This window comes from Streptopelia decaocto (assembly GCF_964273445.1).
Source record: "Streptopelia decaocto genome assembly, chromosome: 2".
NCBI lineage: Eukaryota > Metazoa > Chordata > Aves > Columbiformes > Columbidae > Streptopelia > Streptopelia decaocto.
The window spans coordinates 118,467,089-118,494,433 of NC_138655.1; the positions used below are offsets into that span (position 1 = coordinate 118,467,089).

Genomic DNA, 27,345 nt, shown 5'->3' on the forward strand with positions numbered 1-27,345 from the left:
ACTAGAGACGCTGCACCCCCGTCATCTTTTCCATGACATTGCTAAAGGAAGAGACAAAAATAACACAAAGAACGCATCACTGCTGCTGCTACAGATGTACCCTCTTCCCGTTGCAAAGCACAAAACAAGAATAAACCCTTCCACGTAACGTAACCACGGAAAAAAAAAAAAAGAAAAGAAAAGTTAATGGGCAGAAGAGCAGCCCGGGCGGCAGTAAGAGCCGACATGCGGTCACCCCGCAGGCAGGCGGCGGGTCCCGGCGCAGGATGTGAGCTCACGGCGCCGCCCCTTCCCCCGCCCGCCGCGCGGTGCCGGTTCCGCCGCCCCAGTCCCGCCTCGCTCCATCCCTTCGCCGCCGGGCTGGAGGGTCCCGGCTGTGCCTGGGCCGGGCGGGCCGCGCCGGTGAGTGCCGCGGAGGGGGATCCGCCATCGCGGCTCCGCGCTCCCCCGGGCCCGGCCCCGCGCAGCACTGCCCCAGCGGCGGGGCCTGGGGAGGGCAGGGGCGGGAGCCGCGGCGGCGGGGCCCGCTCGGGGCGGGGAACCGGGGGAGTTGAGGGCCCTGGGGAGCGGGGACTGCGCTGCGAGGGGCTGGGGGGGAGCGGAGCGAAGCCATTTAGGCGGCCAGTGTGGAACAGGCGCTGTGTTTCCCCGCAGGCTGACGCGGGAGAGCCCCGGTGCGGTGGCTGCGCCCGGGGGGAGGCGGCATCATGGGGAACCAGCTGGCTGGCATTGCCCCCTCGCAGATCCTCTCGGTGGACAGCTACTTCTCGGACATCCACGACTTTGAATACGACAAGAGCCTGGGGAGCACCCGCTTCTTCAAGGTCGCCCGAGCCAAGCACCGGGAGGGGCTGGTGGTCGTGAAGGTGTTTGCCATTCAGGACCCGACCTTGCCCCTGACGAGCTACAAGCAGGAGCTGGAGGAGCTGAAGATAAGGTTGCACTCGGCGCAGAACTGCCTTCCCTTCCAAAAAGCGACCCTGTCTGAGAAGGCCGCGATGCTTTTCAGACAGTACGTACGGGACAACCTTTATGATCGCATTAGTACGAGGCCGTTCCTGAACAATATTGAAAAGAGGTGGATCGCTTTCCAGATCCTCACCGCGGTGGACCAAGCGCACAAATCTGGAGTCCGCCACGGGGACATTAAAACAGAGAACATCATGGTGACCAGCTGGAACTGGGTTCTTCTAACTGACTTTGCCAGTTTCAAACCAACTTATCTTCCTGAAGACAATCCCGCTGACTTCAATTATTTCTTTGACACATCACGGAGGAGAACATGTTACATCGCTCCCGAGCGCTTTGTCGATGGCAGCATGTTTGCTACGGAGCTGGAGAACATGCGGGACCCTTCAACTCCTTTGGTAGACTTGGCAAATAGCAACCAGCGAACAAGAGGGGAGTTAAAACGTGCAATGGATATATTTTCTGCAGGTAGTTGGAACCATCAGGAGAAACCATTTCTTGTTTATGGTTGTGTGTCAGGGTGCAGAAAAGCATAAGGCCCAACCCCAAACCTTTCAGTCACAGAAAATGTACAGATACAGTGCCATAAGCTACATAACTTATGCGCATTGCCATGTTATCTGAGGAGGGAAATCACAAACTGTTCTGTTATGGTCAGCTCTGCCCTGGGAAAGAGATGGTTCTGCAAGCCATAGGCCATCATCTTCTCATGGCTGAGGTTCTGGCGACACATAGCATGTACCTCATGGGACCCAAGAAGAGGAACCAGCCAGTGGTTCTAAGGTTCAGCTGCCTGGGACTGAGCCAGCTTTCAGGGCAGTTTGGCAATACTGGCTTTAGAAGTCCCTTCTCATTTCATTTTTCCCACAGGGAGGAAGTTGGATAAATAAGTAAGCTCCTCTCATAGTCCCACTCGCAAATACACAATAGAGTCCAACTGTGAGAGCCTGTCTTGAGTCCTAGGCTTGTCTTGAGCAGCTGGAAAGCCATAATTTTGGCTTTTTTTTTTTTCCTTAAATTGATTGACAATCTGAATTTCAAGGTAACAGTTACTTCATTTTACAAGCTGCTTTTATGGTCAAGCTTCCAGAGCACCCCACTGCTAAAGCAAGATGCTGACTGTTGGGAGCAAACTGCAGGAGTGGGACCTTTGAAGAGAATGTGTCATGTACACAACAGGAGGGACTGTGTTTGGCAATCATGTTATTTCTCACTAGGCTTATGAGCTTGTGTGAGTGAATATGTGCTGTCTCCCAGCATCACTCTGGAAATAGAGGTTATTTCTTTACCTTCTGTAAAAGGGCTGCGTAGTTTTGATATACTGCCCGATCCACGCTGACTTAGTGGCACTCTTCAGCCGTGTGACAGTGATGTGGGTTCCTTTTCTGGTGGTGTATTTTCCAGCTGGCAGGTGGCTGAAGTCACTGTCTTGTGTTTTCTAACTGAAAACTTGTCTGCTGTTGGCAAGTTTGAAATAAAATACTTGGAAGATATTTCAGGGATCAAGTGTAAAAGCCCCGTTTTGGAGCTTGAGATACTCTCTGCTTTCCACAAGTTAATTTGGAAACTCATTTGCCTTATTTTTAATTGAGATAAGAGTTGCTTAGGGTTTGTTCTTGTCTGCATATAGAAAGCAAAGTTAAAGTGTCTGTTCATAATCTGACGTGTTTGACTTTTTTTGTTGTTGCTCCCCAGGCTGTGTAATAGCAGAGCTCTTCACAGAAGGTGTCCCCTTGTTTGATTTATCTCAGCTTTTGGCTTACAGAAATGGCCTCTTTTTCCCTGATCAAGTCCTAAACAAAATTGAAGACCGCAGTATCAGAGAACTGGTAAGGATGGGCCACAGCATTAGAAGCATTTGTGTGTTCTGTTTGTAGCTTATTTCACCTGCCTTGGTGACAAATTGCTTATTATTTGGGTTTGTTTTATTTTTTGTATTGCAAATGTCTAAACCTTTAATCTTTCTCTCCCGCTCCCTTCTACTTCTGCCTTTCTCAAGGTCACTCAGATGGTCCATCGTGAGCCAGATAAACGTTTAGCAGCTGAAGATTATTTGAAACAGCAACGTAACAATGCATTTCCTGAAATATTTTACACTTTCCTTCAGCCTTACATGGCCCAGTTTGCCAAGGAAACGTTTGTATCGGCAGATGAGCGTATATTGGTCATACGTAAAGATCTGGACAACATCATTCACAATCTCTGTGGGCATGATCGCACAGAGAAAGCCGAGGGAGAGACAAAAGAGAATGGGCTGGTTATTCTAGTGTCTGTGATAACTTCCTGTTTACAGACTCTCAAATATTGTGATTCAAAACTGGCTGCTTTGGAACTGATTCTTCATTTAGCACCAAGATTAAGTGTAGAGATTCTTCTGGATCGTATTACTCCTTATCTGTTACATTTCAGCAACGACTCTGTGCCCAGGGTGAGGGCAGAATCTGTGAGGACACTAACTAAAGTTCTTGCTCTCGTCAAAGAGGTGCCACGCAATGATATTAACATTTACCCAGAATACATTCTGCCAGGCATTGCACACTTGGCCCAGGATGAAGCCACCATCGTCAGACTTGCATATGCTGGTAAGAGGAAATCCAGTCAAAACTCCAAATCCTGGGCTTTTCTGTGTTTCCTTAACTGTTTTCTCCTCTGCACAAAATCATCACAATGCTTGCTGATTATATTTCAGTAAATCCCAGAAGTCTCAACATGACTGCAGGTAATGACACCTGTATTCAGTTAAGCTAACTGGTGCAGGTGGTGGCAGCAACCTAATAAAATTAACGAGTTGACTTACACTAAGAGATGAGTTTCCAGTGTAGATCTGTACCCAAAGTAAATAATTACGTTTTAAATAGTTGACAAAAGGCGTTTGCTCTCTGCTAGATGAATTAACTTTTTCAAAAATAAGCATTTGCTTATTTTTGAAAACTCTGTAGTTCTGCATGTAGAAGCAGCTTGCAGAATGTGTACATGTGCTTTGGGCTCAGGCCTGGGTGTAGCACACAGCAAGTCTGCCCACAGCTAAGGGCAGAGTTTAAAGTCTCAAGCTCAGGGATACAGCCCTGGCTTTATTCCCTGGATAAGCAAGAGCATAACGAAGAAAAGTACTTGTCCAGGTGGTCTTTTTGTAGCTAAGTATGTGAACAGGCCTTCCTGAGCTTGCCCACCCTTTGCTGCTTTTATTAATTTATCTTAATTGCCATTTCATTAGCTCAGATTGTTTGCTTAGACTGGCCTGATTGAACTGAATAAATAGGAAACTAACTTAAAGCATCACTGTGCTTCAGAGTTCTTTTCCCACAAAATAAAATTTGATATTCAGGGGCTGAAATTATATTATTTGCCACGTAATGACTGGCTTATACTGTAGCAGATATGAGGTCTGCCTGGTTCAGGAAGAAGCTTTGTAGGCATGCCCATATTTGCTATTTACTATATATCCTTATTTGCTATGACTAGCATATTTTTAAGTGTGGTGGTGGTGTTTTGGTTTTTTTGTTTGTTTGTTTGCTTTGTTTGTTCGTTTAAGTTGTAAATGCAGAATTCAATTGAAAGTGTCCCAGGTGATGTTTTTGTTTGCTAAGTAAGCTGATAGAACTAATTATTGAAGATAATGTATAATTAATAAATAGGACCAACTGGTTTTGCTCACCATGATCTTTGACATTTTAGGGCTTTATGAAAGAACCATTTTTTCATGCCTCAGTTTTATTTGCAGATTAGGAAATAAAAACAACCAAAAAACTCCCCAACAACTCTTGTAAAATTAGAAACTATTCATTATTATTTTTAAATGAACTAATATAAAGCTGAACTTGTTCAAGAAGCTGAAATGGAAGAAACAAGATGGAATCTATTTTTCTGCAAGTGCAAAAAGGCTACAGGTCTTAGTAGCCATAGACTCCAGTTGCATCTGCTTACACAGAGATTCTCTCTCTGTTTGACTCTATTTTCAAACTGAGTACAGCTAGAATAATTTCTGAAATTTGACGAGGCTATTTGAACTGTAGATGGTTAAGTCTGGTTAAGTTGCTTTAATTTCAGATAGCTTTTGTGGTAAGAAAGCAATTTAAATTTCAAATATATATATAGAGAGATATATATTTGAAGGTGGTCTAATACCTGAGTTAACTTGTGTTACTATAGCACACTTTTTGGAAGAGGTCAGGCTGGGGACTTACAGGATTTGACCTGGGCTGTGGACTGGTTACCTTGGCACACTGAAATTGTCTTGGATGACACTCTGAACGGCTGCTTAAGTGGGACTTCTGCCTTGATGAGATTATTCCTGTGCCAGCAGTGCCCTGTCCCATATAATATAGACTGAGTTGCTTCAGCAGCTTCCAGACAGTGCGGAACGGTGCCAAATGGTGTGGATGGATACGGGGACAAATGTTCTAAAAGGGGAATCCAGCCCTCAAGGGTAACCCTGCTGTTATTTTCTAGGGTACATACCCTGGCGGGGTGGCTTCTTCTTGTTTTATTGCAGTCTGCCACGTGGGGACATTAGTTAATTCGGGTTAATTGGCCTTTAAATTCTATCAAGTTATTTAGTCATTAGGCTGGGATTAGGTAGCATTTAGGGCTAGTTCTAGAAGACTGAAATTAGTCTTTGTTATACTCGCTATCCTTACAATTTTTCCATTTGTTTACATGACAAAAATACTGTGTGATTTGGTGTATTTGGTAGCTTCACCGGGGTCAAGGTCAACAGAAGCTGGTTGAGCAGAGCATGTTGTGTAATTTCAACCCCATTTGCCTGTTGTAACTGTTATTGTCAGTCATTATAATCTCTCATCAGGGGGATGATCAGACTGCTGTAAATGGGCAAAGTAGAAAAATTCTTAACCAAAATGTTTTCCTTTGCAGAAAACATTGCATTGTTGGCAGAAACAGCTCTGAGATTTCTGGAGTTAGTACAGCTAAAAAATCTGAATATGGAAAATGAACCAAATGGTGAAGAAATGGATGAAACATCTCACCCTAGTGATAACTATGACACAGGTAATGTCACTTCTACTTGTCTTGCCTGCTTATAATAACAAATCATGGGCCAAAGCTCCTAGTGAGCATTTGTCTTCCTCATCTCTTGAAGCTTAGTCTTCCTGTTAAACAGGATGAATGCTTTGCCTTGACCAGTATCAAAGTGTGTTACATTACAGCTTCATGCAGAAACAGACACCCATTCTGAACATTGTGAAAGACAAAAAAGTATATGTGAGTGCACTTTTCTTCTCCAAAAGCTCTCAAGGTATTTGACTGTGATGCTGGCTGCCTAGTTGCATATCCAGCTTCACTCACAGTCCTGTAAACAAGTCAGCTGCGAAAACATGGCTGTATTCCAAACATTGCTTCCGTTGAAGTGGCAGGCAGCGTTAGCTTTGGAAAACCTGTTGAATTCTCGCTTAGTCATAGTACTGTATTTTTCAGTCATTCTTCCTTTTCTGTTCCTGTGTCTGGCAATTCTTGTCTATCTTTTTTGCCTGAAGATGTTCAATGTATGGATGCCACATGGCAGTGATACCGCTATCTGTACTATTGTAACTGCAGCACAGAGAATGAGTTAAAATCCTAAGGATGGCTTTTCTTTTTCTTTCTGTTGGGAAGAAGGGATGCTAACAAGTGACCTGTGTGTCCGCTCCAGCACTTTTTAGTGATGCACAGATTTCCGTAATAATGCCGAGCAAGTCCTCTAAGCTGGGAAGAATTTGTGGTTAAAAACAATCTGTGACTAATCATAATTGGTAGCATCCCACACATACTTCATTTGGTAGGGAAAAAGGCATGTTTCAATTAACTCTTAACTAGTTGCAGAATGATACTTTAAAAAAACAAAACAAAATCAAAACCAACTATGAAAACCAAACATGATAAATCCCCTTCAAGTTCCTTCACGTAAGTGAGAGAAAGGAAGCCCCATCACACTGGCTGTATTCCTAAAAAATACTATCCCCTATCCCTCAAAATAGCTTGGAGATGAAAGAAGCAGCACCAGGAAGAAAGAAGTTTGAATAGTTCTATTCTTTTTACCCTTTTAGACACCAAGCATGAGGAATTTGAACCCAGAAGGCAACTTTTTCATGTGACTGACAGAGTCATGATAGAAAGAAAATTAGCTGATCTTCTGACTGCAGGCAAATGGTAATTGCCCCTGCAAAGCTGGAACAGCAATAGCCGAAATTTTTGTGCTACTTGTTTGAGAACCTCTCTTATACAGCTTTCAGTAATATCCAGTGCATTAGTAATTCTGTTATTTCCATTCAACAGAAATATATTTTTAGTTGCACCATGGAGTAGAAGCCATGGACAAGATCATCTTCACATTTTTCATTGGTATTGTTAGGGTAACTGCTGATATTTAGTGAAATTGGAAGCACTCACTTTTTCAAGTATTGTTTATTCCTCCCTGCATCTTTAAAGAAGCCAGTCTGTCTACCTAACTAAAAATACACTTTCGATCTCTTGTCCACTAATTTTGAAACTGATAGTTTAATAAACATATCAAACTAGAATTGCCTTGAAGCATTTGTTTGCTCTTGTAACATTGTTGCTGACTCATTCTGATGCTTCTTTACATCTGCATTTCTCCCATATATATATAATGAGCTTAGCTGAAGTTATGACGAGTTTAGAATATATCGTGATCTGGTATGATTGTCTCACATTTCTATATTCTTCGGTTTTGCCGCCACCTTGTGCTTAGCCTAAAGTCTTTGGTAAGTCAGTTGTTGGAATTGTTGAGGTTCTGTTGCGTTGTCCATCTTACCAAGTCAGGTGTTCTTCAGGATGACCCATCAGTGAAACTCCTTGAGCAGTAGGTAGTACACGTGACATATTGCTTCTCACCTACCCAAATGTTCACTTTGTTGTCTCTTGCAGAGCTGCAGGCCTTGCATGAAATGGTACAGCAGAAAGTTGTGACTTTGCTCAGTGACCCGGAGAATATTGTGAAACAAACGCTGATGGAAAATGGAATAACGCGTCTCTGTGTCTTTTTCGGACGTCAAAAAGCCAATGATGTTCTTCTGTCTCACATGATCACTTTCTTAAATGATAAGAATGACTGGCATCTTCGAGGAGCTTTCTTTGACAGCATTGTTGGTAAGTGTTTGATTTCAGCCAGACAGAGTAGAGAGATAGTAATGTAAAGAAATTAATTTTCACATATCTTGTTAAAAGTCATATAAAAGTCCTTTCTTATAAAGATTTCTATATTTTACAGGAAAAGACTTAGCTGATATATTGACTATATATGTTTCTTTAGGGAATGAAGACAAAACAATATAAATAGAAATATCATTTTCTTTTAGTCCAAATATTTAATACAATTGAGACTGAGGCATTTAAGACTCTGTTCGATTAACATAAAAAATAAACTTTAAATGCTATTTATTTTTAACTTTTTTTTTGAGTCTTTGCTAAAGCCACTAACTGAAGAAGCCTAAATTATGACAAATGCTAAGAATTCTATGAGCTCTTCAGTAGATGCATCACCTCATGGGTGTGTGTTCCATTAATTTCAGTGGACCTGTTTATATAATGGAAACTATGCCTCTGTGTAGGTTAAAAATATAATTTGAAAACTTATTTAGTGCCTTAAAACATCACTTAAATTTTCTGACCTGACAGGAATCTTTAATGATTTTAAAAAATCTTGCCAGTAGTATCATGGCTTTTTGTATCAGCTGTTTAGTATATCTGATGTTCCATGTACGTTGGAAATGATTCCACATGACTGTTGCTGAGAGGCACTGTTCAGGTTTTGCAGTTCAGTAAGACTTTCTCACAGCAGACTGCAGTACCTGGGGGGGGCAAAAATGGTATATCAGGTGCACGGCACAAAAAAGAAGCATCATCCAGGTCCATGAGGGCCATTGCGGTAGGCGTGCATTCCATTATGACTGGAAGTTGCAAAATGCAGCGCTGGCAAACCCTGCCAAGATGTGATGCTGATAACTTGTCAAAATTCCCTTAGAAGGAGCAATGGGGTAGCTAAAGCACAGGTCACAGTGTCCTGGCTTCTTGCAAAAGGCACGTAGAGAGATGTATTTTTAACTCCTCCTCTCCCAGTGCCTGTTTAAAACCTCCATGGAAGAATTCAGATAAAGTTCAAAATGTATATTTTTGTTTTACACTGTTTTACTTAAAGCTTTTACACATCTTTAGAACTGACCTCTCTAACTCATATTTAAGTATGTGCAGGCACTGCTGCCTGTGTCTGTGCCCTTCTGTAACAGTGGCACTGAGGGGATTTCTCTTACCTGTGCCATTTCTCTCTTCTTCCTCTCTTCCTTTTAGTAACTGGTTGCAAAGCCCAGCACTAATACATGAGCAAGTATAGTGCTTGTTACCTTATTAGAGTAAAAGTGATAAAGTTATTTTGTGTTTAATCTTGATTCTGATGGGAAGAGATTAAATCCCAGAAAATTCATCAATCCCAAATAACTGAGTTAGAAGCCGAGGAGCCAGCTATGGTCTATGCTGTGTGCCACGTATGACAATAGCAATGATAAACCTGAGCTATTCAATGAAAAACTATTTTTTCTTTCTCTTGAGAACGATCAGAGGAGTTACCCAGGTAGCCTGATGAATGTAAAAATAGAGGAAAGATCAGAAATTCAACAAGATTCATTTTCCTGACCATTGCCAGAGATTAATTGTTGTAGATGAGTCATCTAATCCAAACAAGCAATTTCAGATGACAGTTTCATGTGGACACGATTGGTTTTCATGTGGGAAAGGAAGAGGAAAGTTTCTTTACTAGAATGCAGTTGATATTTTTGTGCAGCAGCTTCAAAGGAATTATTTTCATTTTGCTTTCGATCTTGGCTTCATTCTAAGATTTTGAAATATATTTAAAAACTGGATTTACTTTTGAAACTAGGGACAAGATGGCTTCAGGACTGCAAATAATTTGAGACTAGTTAACTAAACAGCAAATCTTGCAGCCATTTCAGACTGGAAGAGCTTTAGAAGATTGTTCTAAAAGTTCCTTTTTGACTACTTCTGCCTCTTTCTTTTGTGGATAGGTGAACGCTTGTTGTAGACTTTGCTTGCTGATAATTAGTCCAGTATCCAGTGAGTCTTTTCAGGAATCTGAATGATACTCAGATTACCATCACTGCTAAGCTAATAGACAAAATCCTGCCAACAGAACCTTTCCTCGTTTCTCCTTTGTCCTTTCCGTGTAGGAATGCAGGCACTGCATCCCCTGCTGTTGGGAGCACTGGTGGCTTTGCCTGGCTGTTTCGGACTCGTGCTGGCCAGCTGTGTTCCGACATCTGTGCCTGGCAGCTGGAAGGACCTCTGCAGGCACAGGGGTCTGCTTTTGTCAAACAGTTTTCAGAATATTGGTCTTTGAATGGAAAGCAGCTTCTTTTTTAAAAAATGATTAATTATCTATTTTGAGTTGTTTCTGTGGGATGATAATTTTAAGCTTTAGTGAGGAAAGGCAAGGAAGTGCTACTTTGGGTTTTTATATGTTCCTTTTATGTTTCAGGTGTTGCTGCTTATGTTGGCTGGCAAAGCTCATCGATACTGAAACCTCTACTTCAGCAAGGTCTCAGTGATGCTGAAGAATTTGTCATTTATAAAGCCCTCAATGCTCTTACCTGTATGTGCCAACTGGGGCTCTTGCAAAAGCCCCATATTTATGAGTTTGCTTGTGATATCGGTAAGTTGGAATACTGGAGAATACCTTGTTTTGCTATTTAAGAAATCTTAGTACTACATAAAACTTCACAGTCAGCTTAGCTGTCCAAAATGCAAACTTACAGTGCTGGTTTAGAATCTACATGAAATTATGTCAATGAACTGTTGCTAAATGGACTGTGTTAGTGCTCAGAACTCTAAAATAATCACTTCACTCCAACAAATTGGAAGCATCTTCTCTGATTTTACATAGGAGAGCAGTAAACAACACTTAGCCTTGAGTCCAAAACCCTTTTGCTTTAAGATCTTTCCTTGTTCTTCATGTCAATCTCCAATGAAGAAAAACTCCTGGTTGTTTCTGGAAGTTGATCAGGCCCATAACTTGCAAACTCTTACCCATCAGCCTATGAGGAAGAGGGAAATCCAGTCCTTCAGATAGTACGTGATCCTTTCTTATCCTGTTTTAAACACCATACAATACCATTTAACTCATTTACAATCTGTAATAGAACCTTGGAATACAGAGTTGGTCTCTCTTTCCTCATCAGGCTTATCAGCTTAATTTAGACCTGCCATACACTCACCAGCTATTCATGGAAAAGACCAACTGATATTTTGAAATGTAGTCTGCCTCTTCCTAATGTTACGACTTTTCAAATGCACTCAGAATTTGGGGCAGATGATCTGTGATTATATCTCATGACCGGGTACACTCCCTTGATTACAACTTCTTAAAACCCACATAATTGAGGTGGACTTCTGAGTCTGATAATCTTACAATATAAGTAGCAACTACTCCAGGGAGAGAGGAGAAAGAAGGAAGGAAGGAAGGAATAACGTTTTTACTTAAAAAGAAAAAAAATCACTGCTATTAGGATTTTCCATAACTGTCCAGAATAATGTTAGGATTTATTTTTGGATTAGTCTCCTTTTCAAATCTGGAGTTGACTGTTAGAGACTGAAATGAATAAATAGGAAAAATATGCCTTTTGGCAACAGCAAAGAAGCTGAGCAGCACAGGCACAGTGAAGTCTGTGAAGTAATTTTCTCAGTCTGTTTTGACCTTGGTGCTCTGCAGGAGGGAAGGCTCAGTTTGGGGGTAATTCTAGTAGAAGGAATATACAGGATGATCCCCTCTCTTCAATATGAATGATGTATTTTAACAGCCTCATTTTCTTTCAGCACCTTTCTTGTGTCATCCTAATCTTTGGATACGTTACGGTGCAGTCGGATTTATCACTGTGGTAGCACAGTATTTGAACATTGCTGATGTCTACTGCAAGCTCATGCCATACCTCCATCCTTTTATCACACAACCAATAATACAGGTAATACTTCAAATAATGTGAGTATATCTTCACTAGTCATAATACCGATTTCAGCAGTGCTACTCTTGGGTTTTGGTGCCTTGCTGAGGGTAAGGGCAGAGTGCTCAGCATGAATGAGTTCAGTCATTTTATAACAGCATGTGTGTAGGAATGACCTGCATGATGCTGGTAACATGACCATAGAGGGATCTTTGCATATAACTTTGGGACCTGCAGAATGCATCTCTCAGGTGTTCAAATAGATAAGAAACAGTTGCAGTACTTACCTTGAAAATGCATCATGGTTTAACATTTTCTTGTATACCATGCAGGTGGTAACTTCACTAAAATAGTATTTTTCCTTGTTCATATCTCCCTAGACACCTTGTGCTGTATTTTAGGCATCGATTGATACATTTCTGCCTTGTTCATATCCTACTTTGTTTTAGCATATAAATCTTTCTTTGCTATGCAACACTAAGTATAGCAAGCAAGTAGGGGGTAACGTTGAGTTGGACTGCAATAAAGAAAGCCTCACTTTGGCCTCATTTTGAAGTTGGTTTTCATGTAGACAGTCACATGTGAGAAGCATATTATAGGAATGAGGTCTTCTGACACTGTTGTGAAAGAAGATTTGTGGTCCACACCCACCATCTCCCATTAGTTATTTTGAGTATTCTAGCTCTTATACAAGCACTTATGTCATAATTTTGGGCCAAATTAGGTTTACCACTTAACTGTGGGACTGTAACTGGGGTCCTATGTAATGAATATGGCTTGCCATCCCCCCACCCTGCCATCTTAAGACCTAATCTTGAAACAGCAAAGATCAAGTACTAAAATAAAAGTATAGACTAAAAGGAGTGTTGGGGCTGCAAGTAATCTGGACTGTGTACAAGACCTGTTTGTCCAGACACGTTCTTTGGACACAGACACTGAATCACCACCTGGGAGAATAGAAACTTGTTTGTTTTTTTTTTTCTATTTTAATAGTAATGAATAATCTTTATAAGGACTGCCCTAGTTAATGATTCTAAATTATGCCTTAACTCATCAGTTTCTTATGACTGTTTACTAATGTCCCAATATGCTTTTGAATATTACTTAATTACACGCTTGTGCATGCTTATTCCTTTGTATACATAGGAGGAAACTCAATAATCTGACTGACACAGGGGAAGAGCTCTTGTAGATGGTATTTTTACAGGGTAAATGTAGGACAAAGACAGACCAGGTCTGAAATATCATTGTACTAGTAGTAGATTTTTTTAATCCCATCTAGCAATGCCAAGTTAATGTTCTGAGTCTGTTGGGAGAACAGGGAAAGAGAAAAGAGAAAATCTGATACGACCAACACAAGGAAAGATATTATTTTCATTAAAGAAGTTGAATCTAGATTATTGGCACAATCATGTGCAATAATTTTGAAGTCCAACATGATTTTTTGTTACTGTAAGTTTGAAAGCATCTTTTCAGGACTGAGCTGGAAACTTGTTTTTAGAACTTGCCTTCAGAGGAAGAGATTGATTTTTATATTAATATTTGCAGTTGTCTGGTTACTGACTTTCAAGCTCGGAAAAAAAAAAGTGCAAATATTGTAGAGCTGAGGTGACAGCATTTACTGCTAGATTTCCCCATGTCTATACAGATATCATCCTCCTCCATGTTGATTGGTCTCTCTTTTTGAATTGCAGATAGATAAAGAAATAGTCCTGCTAAGTGTACTTAGAGAGCCTGTCAGCCGTTCCATATTTGATTATGTCTTAAGATCGAAGGATATCACAAGCCTCTTCCGACACCTTCAGATGCGTCAGAAGAAGAGGAATGGTGCTCTGCCTGACTGCCCACCCCCAGAGGACCCTGCCATTGCACAGCTGTTGAAGAAGCTACTTTCACAAGTAATTGCTTGTTATTTGTAGTTTGAAAGTCAGGTTTGAGATTTTTGGGCCCTGTATGTCGCCACAGACCTCAACCTTGCAGTTGCTGCTCTGAGGGACTCCCAGTCTGAGCTTCTGATCCTGCAAACCCTTCACTTCATTGATTTCAGTATATGCTTGTAGGATAGAAGTTAAGGAAGATTTTTTTTTTAATAGATCTGGCAGAAATAGGGGAACCGTGTGTCTGGATTTCCTGAGTACAACCTAAGTCTTTAAAAAAAGGATATATGTCTCAGATTTCTGACACATCTGTGATGTAGCAGCATTGCAGTACACGCACCATGTATTGTGTTGGATTGAGGAGTATGGATTTGTTGAAAAGACAGACATGCAGCACCAAAACCAAACTGAGCTGGAAAGTCTTGAGGCTTATATGTGAAGAGGGGAAGACTAAGAATCACCCACACTAAGTAGCAAGAACTGGGAAGACGAAGGACTGCAACTGAGTGTGTTTGGTTTTTCCCTGTGACTTGTGGGCTGTATGCATGACCTAGGTGGCAGTTACGCAGATTGCACCAGACATTGATCCAGTATTAAATGCTGTTTTGCCCTTTTGCTATTCCTGAGGAGAACAGATATACTACAGCAGCTTACCTAATGTCTTGTGTGAGTGATAGTTTGATGTCTTGAATTCTGGGGATGTTCTCCCTCCTTTCACATCTAAGCCAGTTATTAATTTTACTGCTTCTTATGTCTTCATCCTTGATGCATGTTCTTCTTCAAAAGTAAATAATATTATCTTTCGTTCTGTAGGGGATGACTGAGGAGGAAGAAGACAAACTGTTAGCACTGAAAGACTTTATGTTAAAATCAAACAAAGCTAAAGCAAATATAGTGGATCAGAGCCACCTGCATGACAGCAGTCAGAAAGGGGTGATTGACTTGTCAGCTCTGGGGATAACTGGAAGACAAGTGGATCTTGTTAAAACAAAGCAGGAGCCTGATGACAAACGTGGTTGGTATATTTTGTGGTCTATCTAGATAAAGTATGGCCTTTCTTTCAGGGTCAGAGAATTAAGGCTTTAATTTATTCAGCAAGTGTTCTCAATAATTCAGCCCACATGGCTATCATCATCCTCACTGAGTTTGCAATAACAAAATCACTGCTGTTATTTGAAATGTGAGGTGGCAGAATGCTCTCTGGATCAGTCAAAGGTGGGGATGTTTTGCCCCTGAGAATATTTAAATTAGTTTGACTGCATTTGCAGTAGTAATACGCACCAATTGTTCAGCTGGTTGTGACAAACAGGACTCTAATGAGCCATGGTAGCAGTGTAAGTTATGAAGGCTACATTTCTGTTCTCTGTTTCCTCTCAAGAAGTGATGACCTCTTTAGCTCTGAAAATCCAGAATGTTTTCTTGAGGTAGCTTGGAGGAACCTGAGGCCTAGGCTTGTTGCTGAAACAGGCTGGCACTGAGGAGGCCCAGCTGTTGTTCACCCATCAACCACATGCTTTTTTGCCTTAGGGTTCTTCAGCTGCTCATCCACCCCTATTTTACTTTTTTGCCTTCTCCTCTTTCAGCTCAAAAAACATCTTACATTTCCTTGTTCAGCTTTGAAATCCCCTTGCTGCTAACTCTGTTCCAGATCTCTGTATCCTCAAACTTATTTTCTTCCAGACAGTGTTTGCGCTGCTTCTCTGCTCTCTCAAGCGTGTAAGTCCCTCCTCTGTTACACCACTGATAGGTTGTGTGGTTTTACATGTAAAAACACAGAAATAGCTGAAAACCATGCAGCTATTGCCATCTTATTTCCAGAATTAAAAGGCTTGTCTGCAAATATTTTGCATATCATTTTAAAGGAAGGTACATCAGTACCTTCCTCTTTTTTTTGCATCCTTTGGAGTCAAGAGTGGACAGGATTTGAAAATTAGTTTATGTAAAGTCTCTATCTGTATTCATTTATTTCACCCAAAACTGTCACCATCAGTCTTCACATCTTTAACTTTTTCTTTACTGACTTGGTCCAAATTTAAATTGTCCCATGTTTTTATGGTCCCTTCCAACCCAAACTATTCTATGATTCAATAAGAAAAAAAATTGTCACATGGAGTCTAATCCTGCAGCCTTCTAGATGTAAACTTTCCTTATACTGGAATGATTTATTGTATGAGTTAACTGTAGGATTAGGAAGGTGTGAACACACATGGCAAGTGCTTTGTTTTGTTTGCCTCATAAATCCCTGTCAGCTGACTTAAACAACCTAGCAGTAGGGTTTTCTATATATATAAATAATAAACTGGTATGTAAACATTGGACCTATGTATAGTCTGAAAGTAATGACCAGTCTGAGTGAATGTTGTCATGATAATGTTTGGTTGGTTGTTTTTTTGCCTCTCCTTCCACCTCCTCCCTCCCTCCTAACTGCTTATAGCTAGAAAACATGTAAAGCAAGATTCAAATGTAAACGAAGAATGGAAAAGCATGTTTGGGTCCCTGGAACCAACGAACATCTCCCAGCCAATATCCAAAGGACATGGGCAAACCACTGATCCTGAAGCCATCCAGGCTGGGAAACCACTTCGTTCAGAGTCCTCAGCTGGCATTTGTGCCACTTTGTCATCCTCTCCACAGGTATTCCTGAAAAATATTATCATCTTCTTAATATCTTAAAAGTTTCAATTGTTTTAAGACGAGTGGAGCTATAGGGATGTGGCATTGTTGTTTTATTTGGAGGTTATTTGACATTGGTCACGCTAGTCCCTGGTTTCTTTTCCAGCAGAGTAGCTGACTTTCAAGTTCCTATTTTTAAAACAGGAACTGAGAGAGGATGGAAGTAAGTTTAGTTACTTGAACAGAAGAGCTTCACTGACAAACAGATGCATTGCATGAAGGGATGGGGCTTTGTGGATTAGCCAGTTGTTAGTTAAGCTGTTCTGGCAAGAAAGACTTTTCCTTAAACTGTATGCCCTGATACCTGTTGTGAGGAAGGGAAGTCATTATTTTAACTTGGAACTGCTGTATCACATCATAGCTGCATGTAGACATCCTGTACCTGTAGTAATTAAGTACTGGCTACAGAAGGATGGGCTGGAAGCCCTGCAGGCTGTGGAGGCATCTCTTGACACTGAACACTGCCTTCTGTTTCGTTTCTAGTTGGAGGTTAACTTCTGCTAGCTTTAAATGAGTGTCCACTCTGAACTAAGAGGGAAATACTTCACACTATTTTTTTTTAAAGACCAATATAAACAAACAGTCGTTCAAGAGCTAACCTATAATTCTGTCAGCCTTGAGAGCAAGAACTGCTTCTGTAATGATCATGTTAAGAGGTGTGCATGGCACATTATAGTTTCTACAAATAGAATACATAACACATTAGGCAAACAGGGTAGAGTAAGTGAATGATTAAGCTTTCCTACAAATAATAATTTTCACTATCTTAAAGTTTTTTTTCATGCAAACATGATTTTTTTTTTTAATGTTAATTCTTTGCTAATTGATTCAATAAAAAAGATTTTTACATTTTTCTTCAGTGTAACCCAGTAATCTTAAAAGCAGGATTTATTTGTGTGAGAACGTAAGGCATATATTTTTAAGTGCTTATCTCTTACAGGCATCTGATGGAACAGTTGTTCAGCCCAGGAAACCGACCATGCAGGTACCGAGCAGTACAGCGTCCCCATCGGCACACCAGTTACGCATCACCACTTGCAAAACAGAACTTCAGCAGCTGATCCAGCAGAAGCGAGAACAGTGTAATGCAGAGAGACTCGCCAAGCAGATGATGGAGAATGCTGAGTGGGAGAGCAAGCCCCCGCCTCCAGGTAAATCACAGGCCAAGTGAGGTGGTTATACAAAAAAAGCCAAACATAATTTGGGTCAAAAGATCATCATCTCAAGGAAAAAAATAGGAAATATGCCTACTATGTGGAATTTCCCATCCTGTAACAGCCTGTGGCTTGGTTTGGGCAAGGGGAGAAACACTGTGTTGGGAGGTGAGAAATGCATGTATTTTGCCTGGGGTGGCTCCAGATTTTCAGCCATCCTGTGAGTGTAGTAACCTCTTGGGTGGGTTTTCTTACCCAGTGGCATGCATACTTGGGTGGGCTGTTTGAGCTGCCCTTGTTTACAAGGGAGCCTATCCCTACCAGCAGTGGTGACAGTAACACAGTGCCCAGCCACAAAGATGTGCATTCCCATACTACGCTGTTGCTTTCAAAGCAGAAGGAGAGACATTTTTACCTCTTTTCTTTACCAGAAAGGAGCAACACCCAAGTTCTGCTAATGATGGCTCTGGCAGCCACTCTGGGAGAAAACAGTTTTAAGTCACCATCATCTTCCTATAGCCTCAAATTTTGAAGATCTAAATTGAGATTGGGATTTACCCAGATTAGTTTTCAGTATTTTCTGCTGGTGTTCTCCACTCCATGGGCTCGTTGCTGGGTGTCCCATATGGAGAGTTCTGACCGTCCTCTACTAATGGCAGCTCATGTGCTTGAACTCCAGATGTTGAGAGCAGAGTCAGTGAGGCTTGCAGTAATCAACATGGTGATGTTAAAGTCTTTTGGTAAATCTAGCCTAAATGCACACATCTGGGCATATACAACTACCATGTCATTTTAAGGGAAGGAGTAGAAGATCATCAGGAAAATGGTCCAGCCGGGTAGCATTTGAACATAGCTAAGCTTGACTGAGCTTGGCTAAGACGTGTGTTCGTCTTGTGAAGAAAGTTTTACAGCCTATGAGTGTTTCAAACAAGCAGCTGACCTGCTCTGACACAAAAGTGATTAAGTGCCAGAAAAATAAAGTTTGTGTCTTATTCTGAAATTTACTGTGGTCTCTTCTTTCATTATCTTCATCTCCTGTTAATCCTTCACTAAAGTAGATGCCTGTTAGAAGTACAGCCACATACTTCTGCATTTCTTATTTCAGAGGAGGAAATGCATCACACATATGTTGGCAATTTCTTGGCAAGAGTTATTGCATGGCAGGTCGACTCCTCAATTTATTTTTGAAGTTCTGAAATAAATTTTCTATGAGATTTAGAAAAGCTGCTATTTCATTTTATTAGGTGCATAAGGCTGGCAATGTAGCACATAGTGCAACACTGAGCCTGTCACTTCAGGCACTCTACAGACAATCGAGGAACTTTAAGACTCTTCAAATATGTTGCTTATGTGCATTTTGGGCATTTATGGGTTTGCCATTTACAGCACAGCAATCTGCATAGGCTGACAGCAGGAGAACTGTGCACCAATATCTTTACAGTCTACAAAGAAGGGCTCTTTGTGATTTCACTGAATGTACCTGGAACCTGTCTAAAAAACTCTCACCCAGATCTGCCAAGAGGGTTTAGTTTAGAATTGAACAAATAGGCTTTTGTCTTTAATTTTTCAGTGCATTCTATGCTTTGGAGTTGTAGTGACTCTATCCCAATATAGCTGTTGGTGGATGGGTCATGGGGATTTTCATGTTCCTATTAGGTTGTGAAATAATACCACACTTCATGGTTTTGTTTTTCCTGGCAGGATGGCGTCCCAAAGGATTGTTGGTAGCTCATCTCCATGAACACAAGTCTGCAGTGAACCGCATTCGGGTCTCTGATGAACACAGCATTTTTGCCACTTGCTCAAATGATGGCACAGTGAAAATCTGGAATAGCCAAAAAATGGAAGGAAAAACCACTACAACCAGGTAGCTTTAAAACGCACAGGATTTTGAGGCTGCTGTTTTAGAGTACAAAATAAACTTGAGCTGAGAGCAAAACATGAGTCACTTGAGGGTATGCTAGGAATTTCAATAATGAAATGTTGTTCCTCTTGGCTTGCAACTATAAAGTATTAGATTGTTTGCTAGCAGTTTAAAAATTTTATCAACTAACTGAAACATCAAGAAGACTGATTTACAATTGTGGTCATTACAGGCTTTTTGATTTCATTTCTATGCATACATAAAAATATTCTGGTGCTGCTGTTTAAAACCATACAAGTTTTTTGGAACAAATTAGCTTTATGCTTAGCTGTCTTGTCCACTGATGACTGATGCAGGAAAGCTGTATTGCTGTTTGAAACATGGGTGGTATGGGGCTGACCATTTCTGAGAGAGATAACTGGGAGAAGAGGATGGCTGTCTCAAAATACTTTGAAAAAGATGTAGTGGATTGCAGTGTCAGTTAAATAACAGTAATTACAGCATGCAACTTTGATACAGATCTAGGTTAGGCTTTTATCTTACTGTTAGAAAAATGCAATGTGCTTCTGGAGTTGGAGACTGTCATAACCTAGAGGCGCAGAGATAGGGAGTTAAGCTTGCAGAGGCAACTCAGGCTTTGTTGCTTTCTGGTTTTCAAATGCTTAGAAAATGTTATTTTCGGAGCTCTCTCAAAAGCGAAGTACATTTTTTTGCCACAAAAAAATTATTCTTTTTCTCTCCTCTCTCTATACTGTTTAGATCAATTTTGACATACTCTCGGATTGGAGGACATGTAAAGACACTTACATTCTGCCAAGGCTCGCATTATTTGGCTATAGCTTCAGATAATGGTGCCATCCAGCTCCTTAGTATTGAAGCTTCAAAGCTCCCTAAATCTCCTAAAATCCACCCAATACAAAGCAGGTATGTACTTAGAGCAGTTAAATCTCAGCACAGAGCTCAAGCTGTTACTATATTCCCCGATTAGATGCCTTGATTTGCCCTAGGCTTCCTGCTGGCTGAGCCCAGGCTGTACTGGACGGCTGTAATCCATCATCTTATCCTGCTTCATAAAGAAGGGTTGAAAGGCAACCGTGTAGGGCTGAAGATTGATGGCTTTAGGTTATTGGTGCCTCCTGTGTCACTGGACTCATTATGAGCTTGAAACAATCAGTCTGAACAGTTCTCAGTTCTTCTATTTATGCACTGGGATTGGTACCTTCTTACATCCTCCGTTATGACATTAATACTTATGAAGTAATTTTGGAGATTCTTTTACAGGTCATTAGAGAAATGATTACAAATGTACAACATGTGATTTGGCCTCAGGCCTGCCATTTTTTCTCTCAGGCTTTTAACGTGATGACTAAGGTAGCAAAGATATGGGGGATGGGATACTATTTAGGGGAGTCTTTAAAGATGGTTTAGCCCTTTCTTACCTCTCTCTGTATGAGCAGTTTTTGAATATTTGGAAGTGATTCAACAGCTCAGTCTTCCTGCTTGAGTGAGGGACATGTCTTAGGCCTCAGCAAATCTGGTAACCATCTCAAAGACCTGTTTTCTGTCCAAAGTAAAAGTAAGGTATCTGTTTCAAGTGTCTCCTCGTAGCTCTGATTAGATTTTCCCTTTTGGTATACACTGCGTTTGTGACTGAAGAAGGTGTCCATTCGCATACTGCTCGCCGTATAATGTGGAAAGGGGTGCTCTTGCCTGTAAACTCTGGGTAGATGAATATCTGATAAACACAGAGAATGAATGAGAGAGAAATATGAAACACGCTGAGAGGCCCAGAGCACAGAGCTATGTTTATACTTACAAAGAGCTGCTGACAGCATTTTACTAGCCTGTAGAAGGCTTGCAGGTCCTATTGGCAGGGAGACTTGAGAGAGCATAACTGTCTATACTCAAATGAGAAAGTTGTTTTTGGCAGATGCCTTGAGAAGTTACATGAAGAGGAAAATGCTGCTCAGCATTAGCTACTGGAAGGAGTCTTAAACATGGAGGGAGTTGTATGTGTTTCTAAATTCGTTTATTCCTTTAACTCAGGTCCTTAGATCTGAAGGATGATGGCTGTGTGGTAGATATGCACCACTTCAATTCAGGAGCCCAGTCAGTACTGGCTTACAGTACAGTTAATGGATCTCTAGTTGGATGGGATTTGCGGTCTAGCAGCAATGCTTGGACACTGAAACATGATTTGAAATTAGGCCTCATAACTTCATTTGCTGTGGACATACACCAATGCTGGCTGTGTATTGGTAAGTCTGTATTTCTTGTTAGCTTCTCTCCCTGCTCCCCACCGTTCTGGTTTTCTTCTACAATAACTGTATCTCAAGCTTTTGCTTGATCAGATTGACTAGTATATGCTTTTCTCAAACAGAAGGAGAGAAATACCTCCTGATCTCTTTGTGGGAAGTATTCTGTTCTTTAAGTACTTGAGGCTGAAGTCCCACCCTCCCTTGGAACAGAGCACAGCCATATGGGCAAAACCCCATGTGTTTATCCCTCTGACTGTGGGGAGCTTTCTCTCACCAGGAACAAGCAATGGCACCATGGCATGCTGGGACATGAGGTTTCAGTTACCCATCTCCAGCCATTCTCATCCTTCGAAGGCCCGAATCAGACGACTCCTCATGCATCCTGTCTATCAGTCCTGGGTAATTGCAGGTAAAAGATTATTTAAACTTAGTTCCCAGTTGCCAGAGGTTGTGATCAAAGCAGCTTCTGTTTCAGCTTTTGCTTCGAGCCCTGGCGGCTTTTATTTATTTTTTTCTCTCTTCTCCCTTGTACTTTTTTTTGTGCTTTGCTTGGGGAGAAGAAAGGAAAAAGGGAAGGTTCATACTTGTGTTCTGCCACTGCTCTTCCTGGCTTTTTGGAGTTGAAAAAGAAGGGTAGGGGGATGAAGTGATGTTAGGCCATTATGAAAATGACGCTTTTACAATTCTCATCATCTGAGCATTACAGCTCTCATGAGGGTCTCCCCCTGTGTGCTGTCTACCACACCACTTAAGGGCAAAATCTTATGAAAGACAAAACCCAAACTCGTGACATACATTGAAGTTGATGGGACTTCTGCCACTGCCTTCAGTGCCTCTGTAGAACAGAAACGGAAAGGTTGCCCCATTCCAGCTCCCACTTGAATCTAACCCAGATATGTCGCAGATTAGAGCTTTCGAAAATCTTTCAAGATTCCTCATCTGGGATGGTCAGAGCTGCTTCATCCTCACTGCACATAGTACTGTCATAAACTTTTAAGTGTTTGTGTCAGGAACACATTCTGAAATGGACACGGAGCTTAAACTAATCCTACAATTACAAAATTGATAAAAGTTCCTGTAAAATCAGAGTAATTTGAGTTTCATGTTTTACCTGCTTCTTAGGCTTCACTTCGTATTTTAGTTATCAAGCACCCTGGGAGATAAATTTATTGAAAAAACATACAAATACAGCAAGCTTCTCTGTGCTTTCTAGTTTGTCTCCTGCCTGCTAAAGAATAAATCAGTGACAAAATTAATCATTTTGGAATATTATTAAAAAGTCCCTGCATGCTAGGTTGATGCCAGTCATGTTTACAATCCCTCGAACAGAATTCTTTGCCTGTCTATGCTAAACATGGGTGTGGAACTTCACTGTAGCTTCTGAACTGTGTAATTTTGGATTGCTGTCTTACCTGCCCAGGAGTAATCCCCAATGTCTCTGATGACCATGCTGAGCAGACCATCCACCCTTCTCAAAGTAGAATGAGGTGCTATCTAGGGAGGAAAGTGAGGTTTTAATACCTTTAAAAAAGGTTTGGAGATTAAAGCAGGTTTCATTTAAACTCTCTTAAACAAGGCACTTCAGTGAAGCTTCCGCTGAGCGGTAAGACCAACAAAACACATGCATGGCTTTAACTGCTAAAGTAAGACTAACACAAATGCTGCAGAGAGCAAGTGGAGAGTGTCTCTATGTTATACCCTCTGAATCATGTCAGTAGGACAGGTAGCAAGAGCCAACCAACCTGTTTTACATTTTTCGCATTGCAATATCTTTCCTGTAGCTGTTCAAGGCAATAATGAAGTTTCCATGTGGGATATGGAAACTGGTGATCGACGCTTCACTTTGTGGGCCAGCAGCGCACCTCCTCTTTCGGAACTGCAGGTCTGGTCTTTTTCTTGTCCTATTTCTTTTTTGTAGCTGGGGCTGGAACAACCTCAGACTCTGTGCTGCGCATCAGTATGGTTACCTGTCTCCGTGGCCTTGCCAGTTTGGCACCAGGAGCTTGCCCAGAGATTTATTTTGGCACTGTAACTGTTCTGCTGTCAAAATTAAACCCGCTTTGTAAAACAGCAGTGTAACCGGAATCTTCATTGGTATCTTCCACTATCTATAGAATGTATTTGTAACACTCACTTGCCAGGCATGTTCTTAGAAAATGAGTGAGCTGATCAAACATGTAAAGATCATTGTAAATGCAAAATTCATGGTATGGCACCGTGCACTTGCATTTACTTGTTGTTCTTGGGATTGTGTATACTCTATAAGCATATGCTCTTTTGTGCATTCTTTCTGTAATATAATGCTACTATAATGTAATATAACGCTGCTGCTACTACCACTACCCTCAGCTGTTTCTTCAGGGAGTTAATTGGGGAAAGAGCAATGTGGAGTATCTCTCCTAAAACACACATACATATGCAAAAATAGCCACAGCTGCTTCCTATAAATGTTGTAAATGCAGATCTGGAATCTACCTAAACTTTAATTTGTATATGCCACAAAGATTGCATGTTCAATTCATTTTGGTCACATGCTTTGTATGCAGGGAACTTGTGATTCAAGCTGGTTTTCTGTTACATGTCTGTCCCTTAATACCTTCGTAGCATAAAAAATTGAGCATCCATGTGCTTTTAAGCATGATTTGCCTGCCTGATTCTGTTAGAAACGATCTCATTTGCCATCATTGAGAATGTGATTTCCAAGATTCCAAAAAAGCATTTTGCAGACTTAAATCTGTTGCAGTACTATGTGAAACATAAGGAATAAAAGGAATCCATTTATATATTAAGATGTTGCCAAAGTAATTTAGCATTTGTCAGAAACATTTGGAAATTGGATGGTGGATAAATGTGGTAAAGAATGCATTCCCTTTGTGACGCATGGCAACAGCTATTGGTGATAATTTATTTTTATATAACGCTTTTCCCCACTAGCCTTCTCCTCACAGCATCCACGGAATATACTGTAGTCCAGCATCTGGTAATCCCATACTACTGACAGCAGGCTCTGACATGAAAATAAGGTAATAAAACCAACAACATTTTTGTTTGACACCTTCCCCTCCAGCCCTGCCAGTGTACTAAATTTTGCCAAGCACTGCCTAAGTAAGCTCCAGGAATTCAAAAGAATAATGCTGAAGATATGTTCATCAGTAAGCATCAATGAGTTGAGAGAATGCTTCTCAGCAAAAGTAGTGCAAATGCAGTGCTTCTCTGAAACACAAAGTTCACCCTTCTGTACAGTTCTTGATAGGCTGTGTGACAAGAAACAAAACGGTAACTCATGTAAGCTTCATATGAATGTTGATTTCTCTGCATCACACTCTTCGATTAGGTGGAGAAAGCGCACAGCATTTGTGTCCACTCATTTTCATCCTAAGAGCAAGACAGCTTTTTAACTTTTATCAAGCTAACATCTCAACTTGATTTTGTTTCTTTTTGTTTAGGTTTTGGGATCTAGCCTACCCTGAGAGATCATATGTTGTTGCTGGCAGTTCTAATTGCCCATCTGTTTCGTACTACAGGAAGATAATTGAGGGCACGGAGGTGGTTCAGGTATTTTGCATTGATTGCTAGACACCTATTCTGCTTGCTTTTTGGATGTTGCCACGGGTTGCATAATTGCATTATGACTTTAATTATAACTATCTCACTCTTAGCTTTTATGAATGGTGTCAGCATTGCATTTTCAGGCAGTTAGGAACAAGTTATTTTAAAAGAAAAAAATTCGTTGCTTTTAACAGAATTAGACTTACCAAATAATACTTACATGCAGAAGTCAGGCTCATGTTTCTTTCAGGATTTGGCATCTAGCATCTTAACGCTTTTGATTTTGATCAGTCTTTGGAATTTCTTTTGTGTAGGATCTTAGCAAGGCAATGTGAGATGCATTGGGACCAAAATAATATCGTGGCAGAACTCTGCAGTTTTTATTACATCCTTCAGAGTGACTTTTGGAACTGGCAGTGTTGCTAGTTGTTGAATAGCACAATGTTTTATTTCACTACAGTTGAATAAATGCTACTTCAAAGGTGACTCTTAAAAAAAAAAAGAGTTCAATTCAGTGAGGGTCTACCTGTGCCTTATGATATTTGAGTTTTTCATGTGAAGTTTTAAATTATATTCATGGTGTTGAACCATTTTTTGTAAAACCCTTGGGAAACTGAGATGTATGTGTTGCTGTAGCTTTTTTTTTTCCCCTCATAGGACTATAAGATCTTAGTGGTTAGTGCCATTGAAATATATGTGAGAAAACAAACCTTTCTTCCCTAATCAGAGAGCTATCAGTTCAGATTAAGATTTAGGTTGTGCGTGATAAAATAAATGAACCAAGGAGTAATCCTAAGAAAAGCATCGAAGGGTGGGAGATTTTAGGGTTGGTTGGTTGTTTTAAGAGTTTTTTTTAAATCCTTTTACAGCCTCATATGTATGACATGAAGATTCCCCTTTGCAAATGCTTACCTTTCTGTAAACAGTATTTCTCACTTTCTTTTTGTACAGGAAATTCAAAACAAGCAGAAACTGGGTCCTACTGATGAGACACCTCGGAAGGGTCCAGAATCTCTCCCCGTCGGACATCATGATATTATCACAGATATTGCAACTTTCCAGACCACACAAGGGTTTATAGTAACTGCATCGAGGGATGGAATCGTTAAAGTGTGGAAATAAAAATTGTGCTAATATATAGTATGTAAATATTTGTAATAAAGAAATAGTGTTATAATGAAGTTTTCAAGGACTGTTTCCAGATCATGGAATAGAATGGACTTTAAAGACTATAAAGGCAATGATAAAATCTGTTATCTGTATCCTACCACCCTGTTAGCACTTCTTAATCACTTTCTTTATTAAAGATGTTTGGTATCTATAGCATTTCCTTGAAATACCAAGCAGTCTATGAAGAAATCGTTTAGCCTGGTTGTGACTGCGTTGTTCTTCAAGGCTCTTTCAAAAAATTGTTTAAAGATGTCCCACATTACACATTTTCAATGTGCAAAAAGCAAAGAGCTGGTACAGGTACTTCAGTGTCTGACTGCTCCTACACTGAATCTGAGAAATGAGATGTGCACTAATGTCCCTGTACATTCTAATAACTACAATAAAGTCCACTTGAACTTCGCTGTTTGGTATTTGTGTCTCTTTTTATGTTTTTCCACTGCAGTGATTCAATAGTCTCAGCTGCCAGAGCCATTGGGCTGTTAATTATAGTTTGAGATCAGCTTAACCTTGTGTCAGATCCTCAGCTGCTTTAATTTTGAGTCTAATGTTAAGCTCTGCTCTCCTGGGAACCTAAAGCATCACCACCAGGATGGTGTTCTCTTTCATTTGGTGTGGATATCAGAAACAGCCAAAACACAAGCTTTCAGCTGGTAGCATTTTTTCATCATGCAACCAATGTGAGAAGCAGTTCTGGAGGTCAGAACAGGGGTAGTCAACCTTCTGAACACTCTTCCACTGTCTAATCCATATTTTCAGTTTTCCAAATTCTTTTTCAGTCTCCCTGTGTTAAGCTTTATGCTATGAAGTATCATTCCTTATCCACGTTCTTCTTTACAGGAACAGAATGTTATTTAGTCCTAACACAGG

The 27,345-nt window shown here is 40.7% G+C and overlaps 1 protein-coding gene across 1 annotated transcript; it reads left to right on the plus strand.

The window, feature by feature from the left end:
- Nucleotides 1-26,877, plus strand: PIK3R4 (phosphoinositide-3-kinase regulatory subunit 4). The gene is made up of 20 exons (XM_082046004.1): nucleotides 1-402; nucleotides 655-1,437; nucleotides 2,665-2,798; nucleotides 2,969-3,551; nucleotides 5,842-5,976; nucleotides 7,852-8,073; nucleotides 10,472-10,645; nucleotides 11,806-11,951; nucleotides 13,625-13,828; nucleotides 14,621-14,822; nucleotides 16,242-16,441; nucleotides 17,421-17,631; nucleotides 19,336-19,501; nucleotides 20,258-20,422; nucleotides 21,545-21,756; nucleotides 22,034-22,165; nucleotides 23,538-23,638; nucleotides 24,691-24,779; nucleotides 25,203-25,311; nucleotides 26,257-26,877. Exons 2-20 carry the CDS (start codon nucleotides 708-710, stop codon nucleotides 26,425-26,427), a joined length of 4,086 nt encoding a protein of 1,361 aa, XP_081902130.1. The 5' UTR covers nucleotides 1-402; nucleotides 655-707; the 3' UTR covers nucleotides 26,428-26,877.
- The last annotated feature ends 468 nt before the right edge of the window (nucleotides 26,878-27,345 follow it).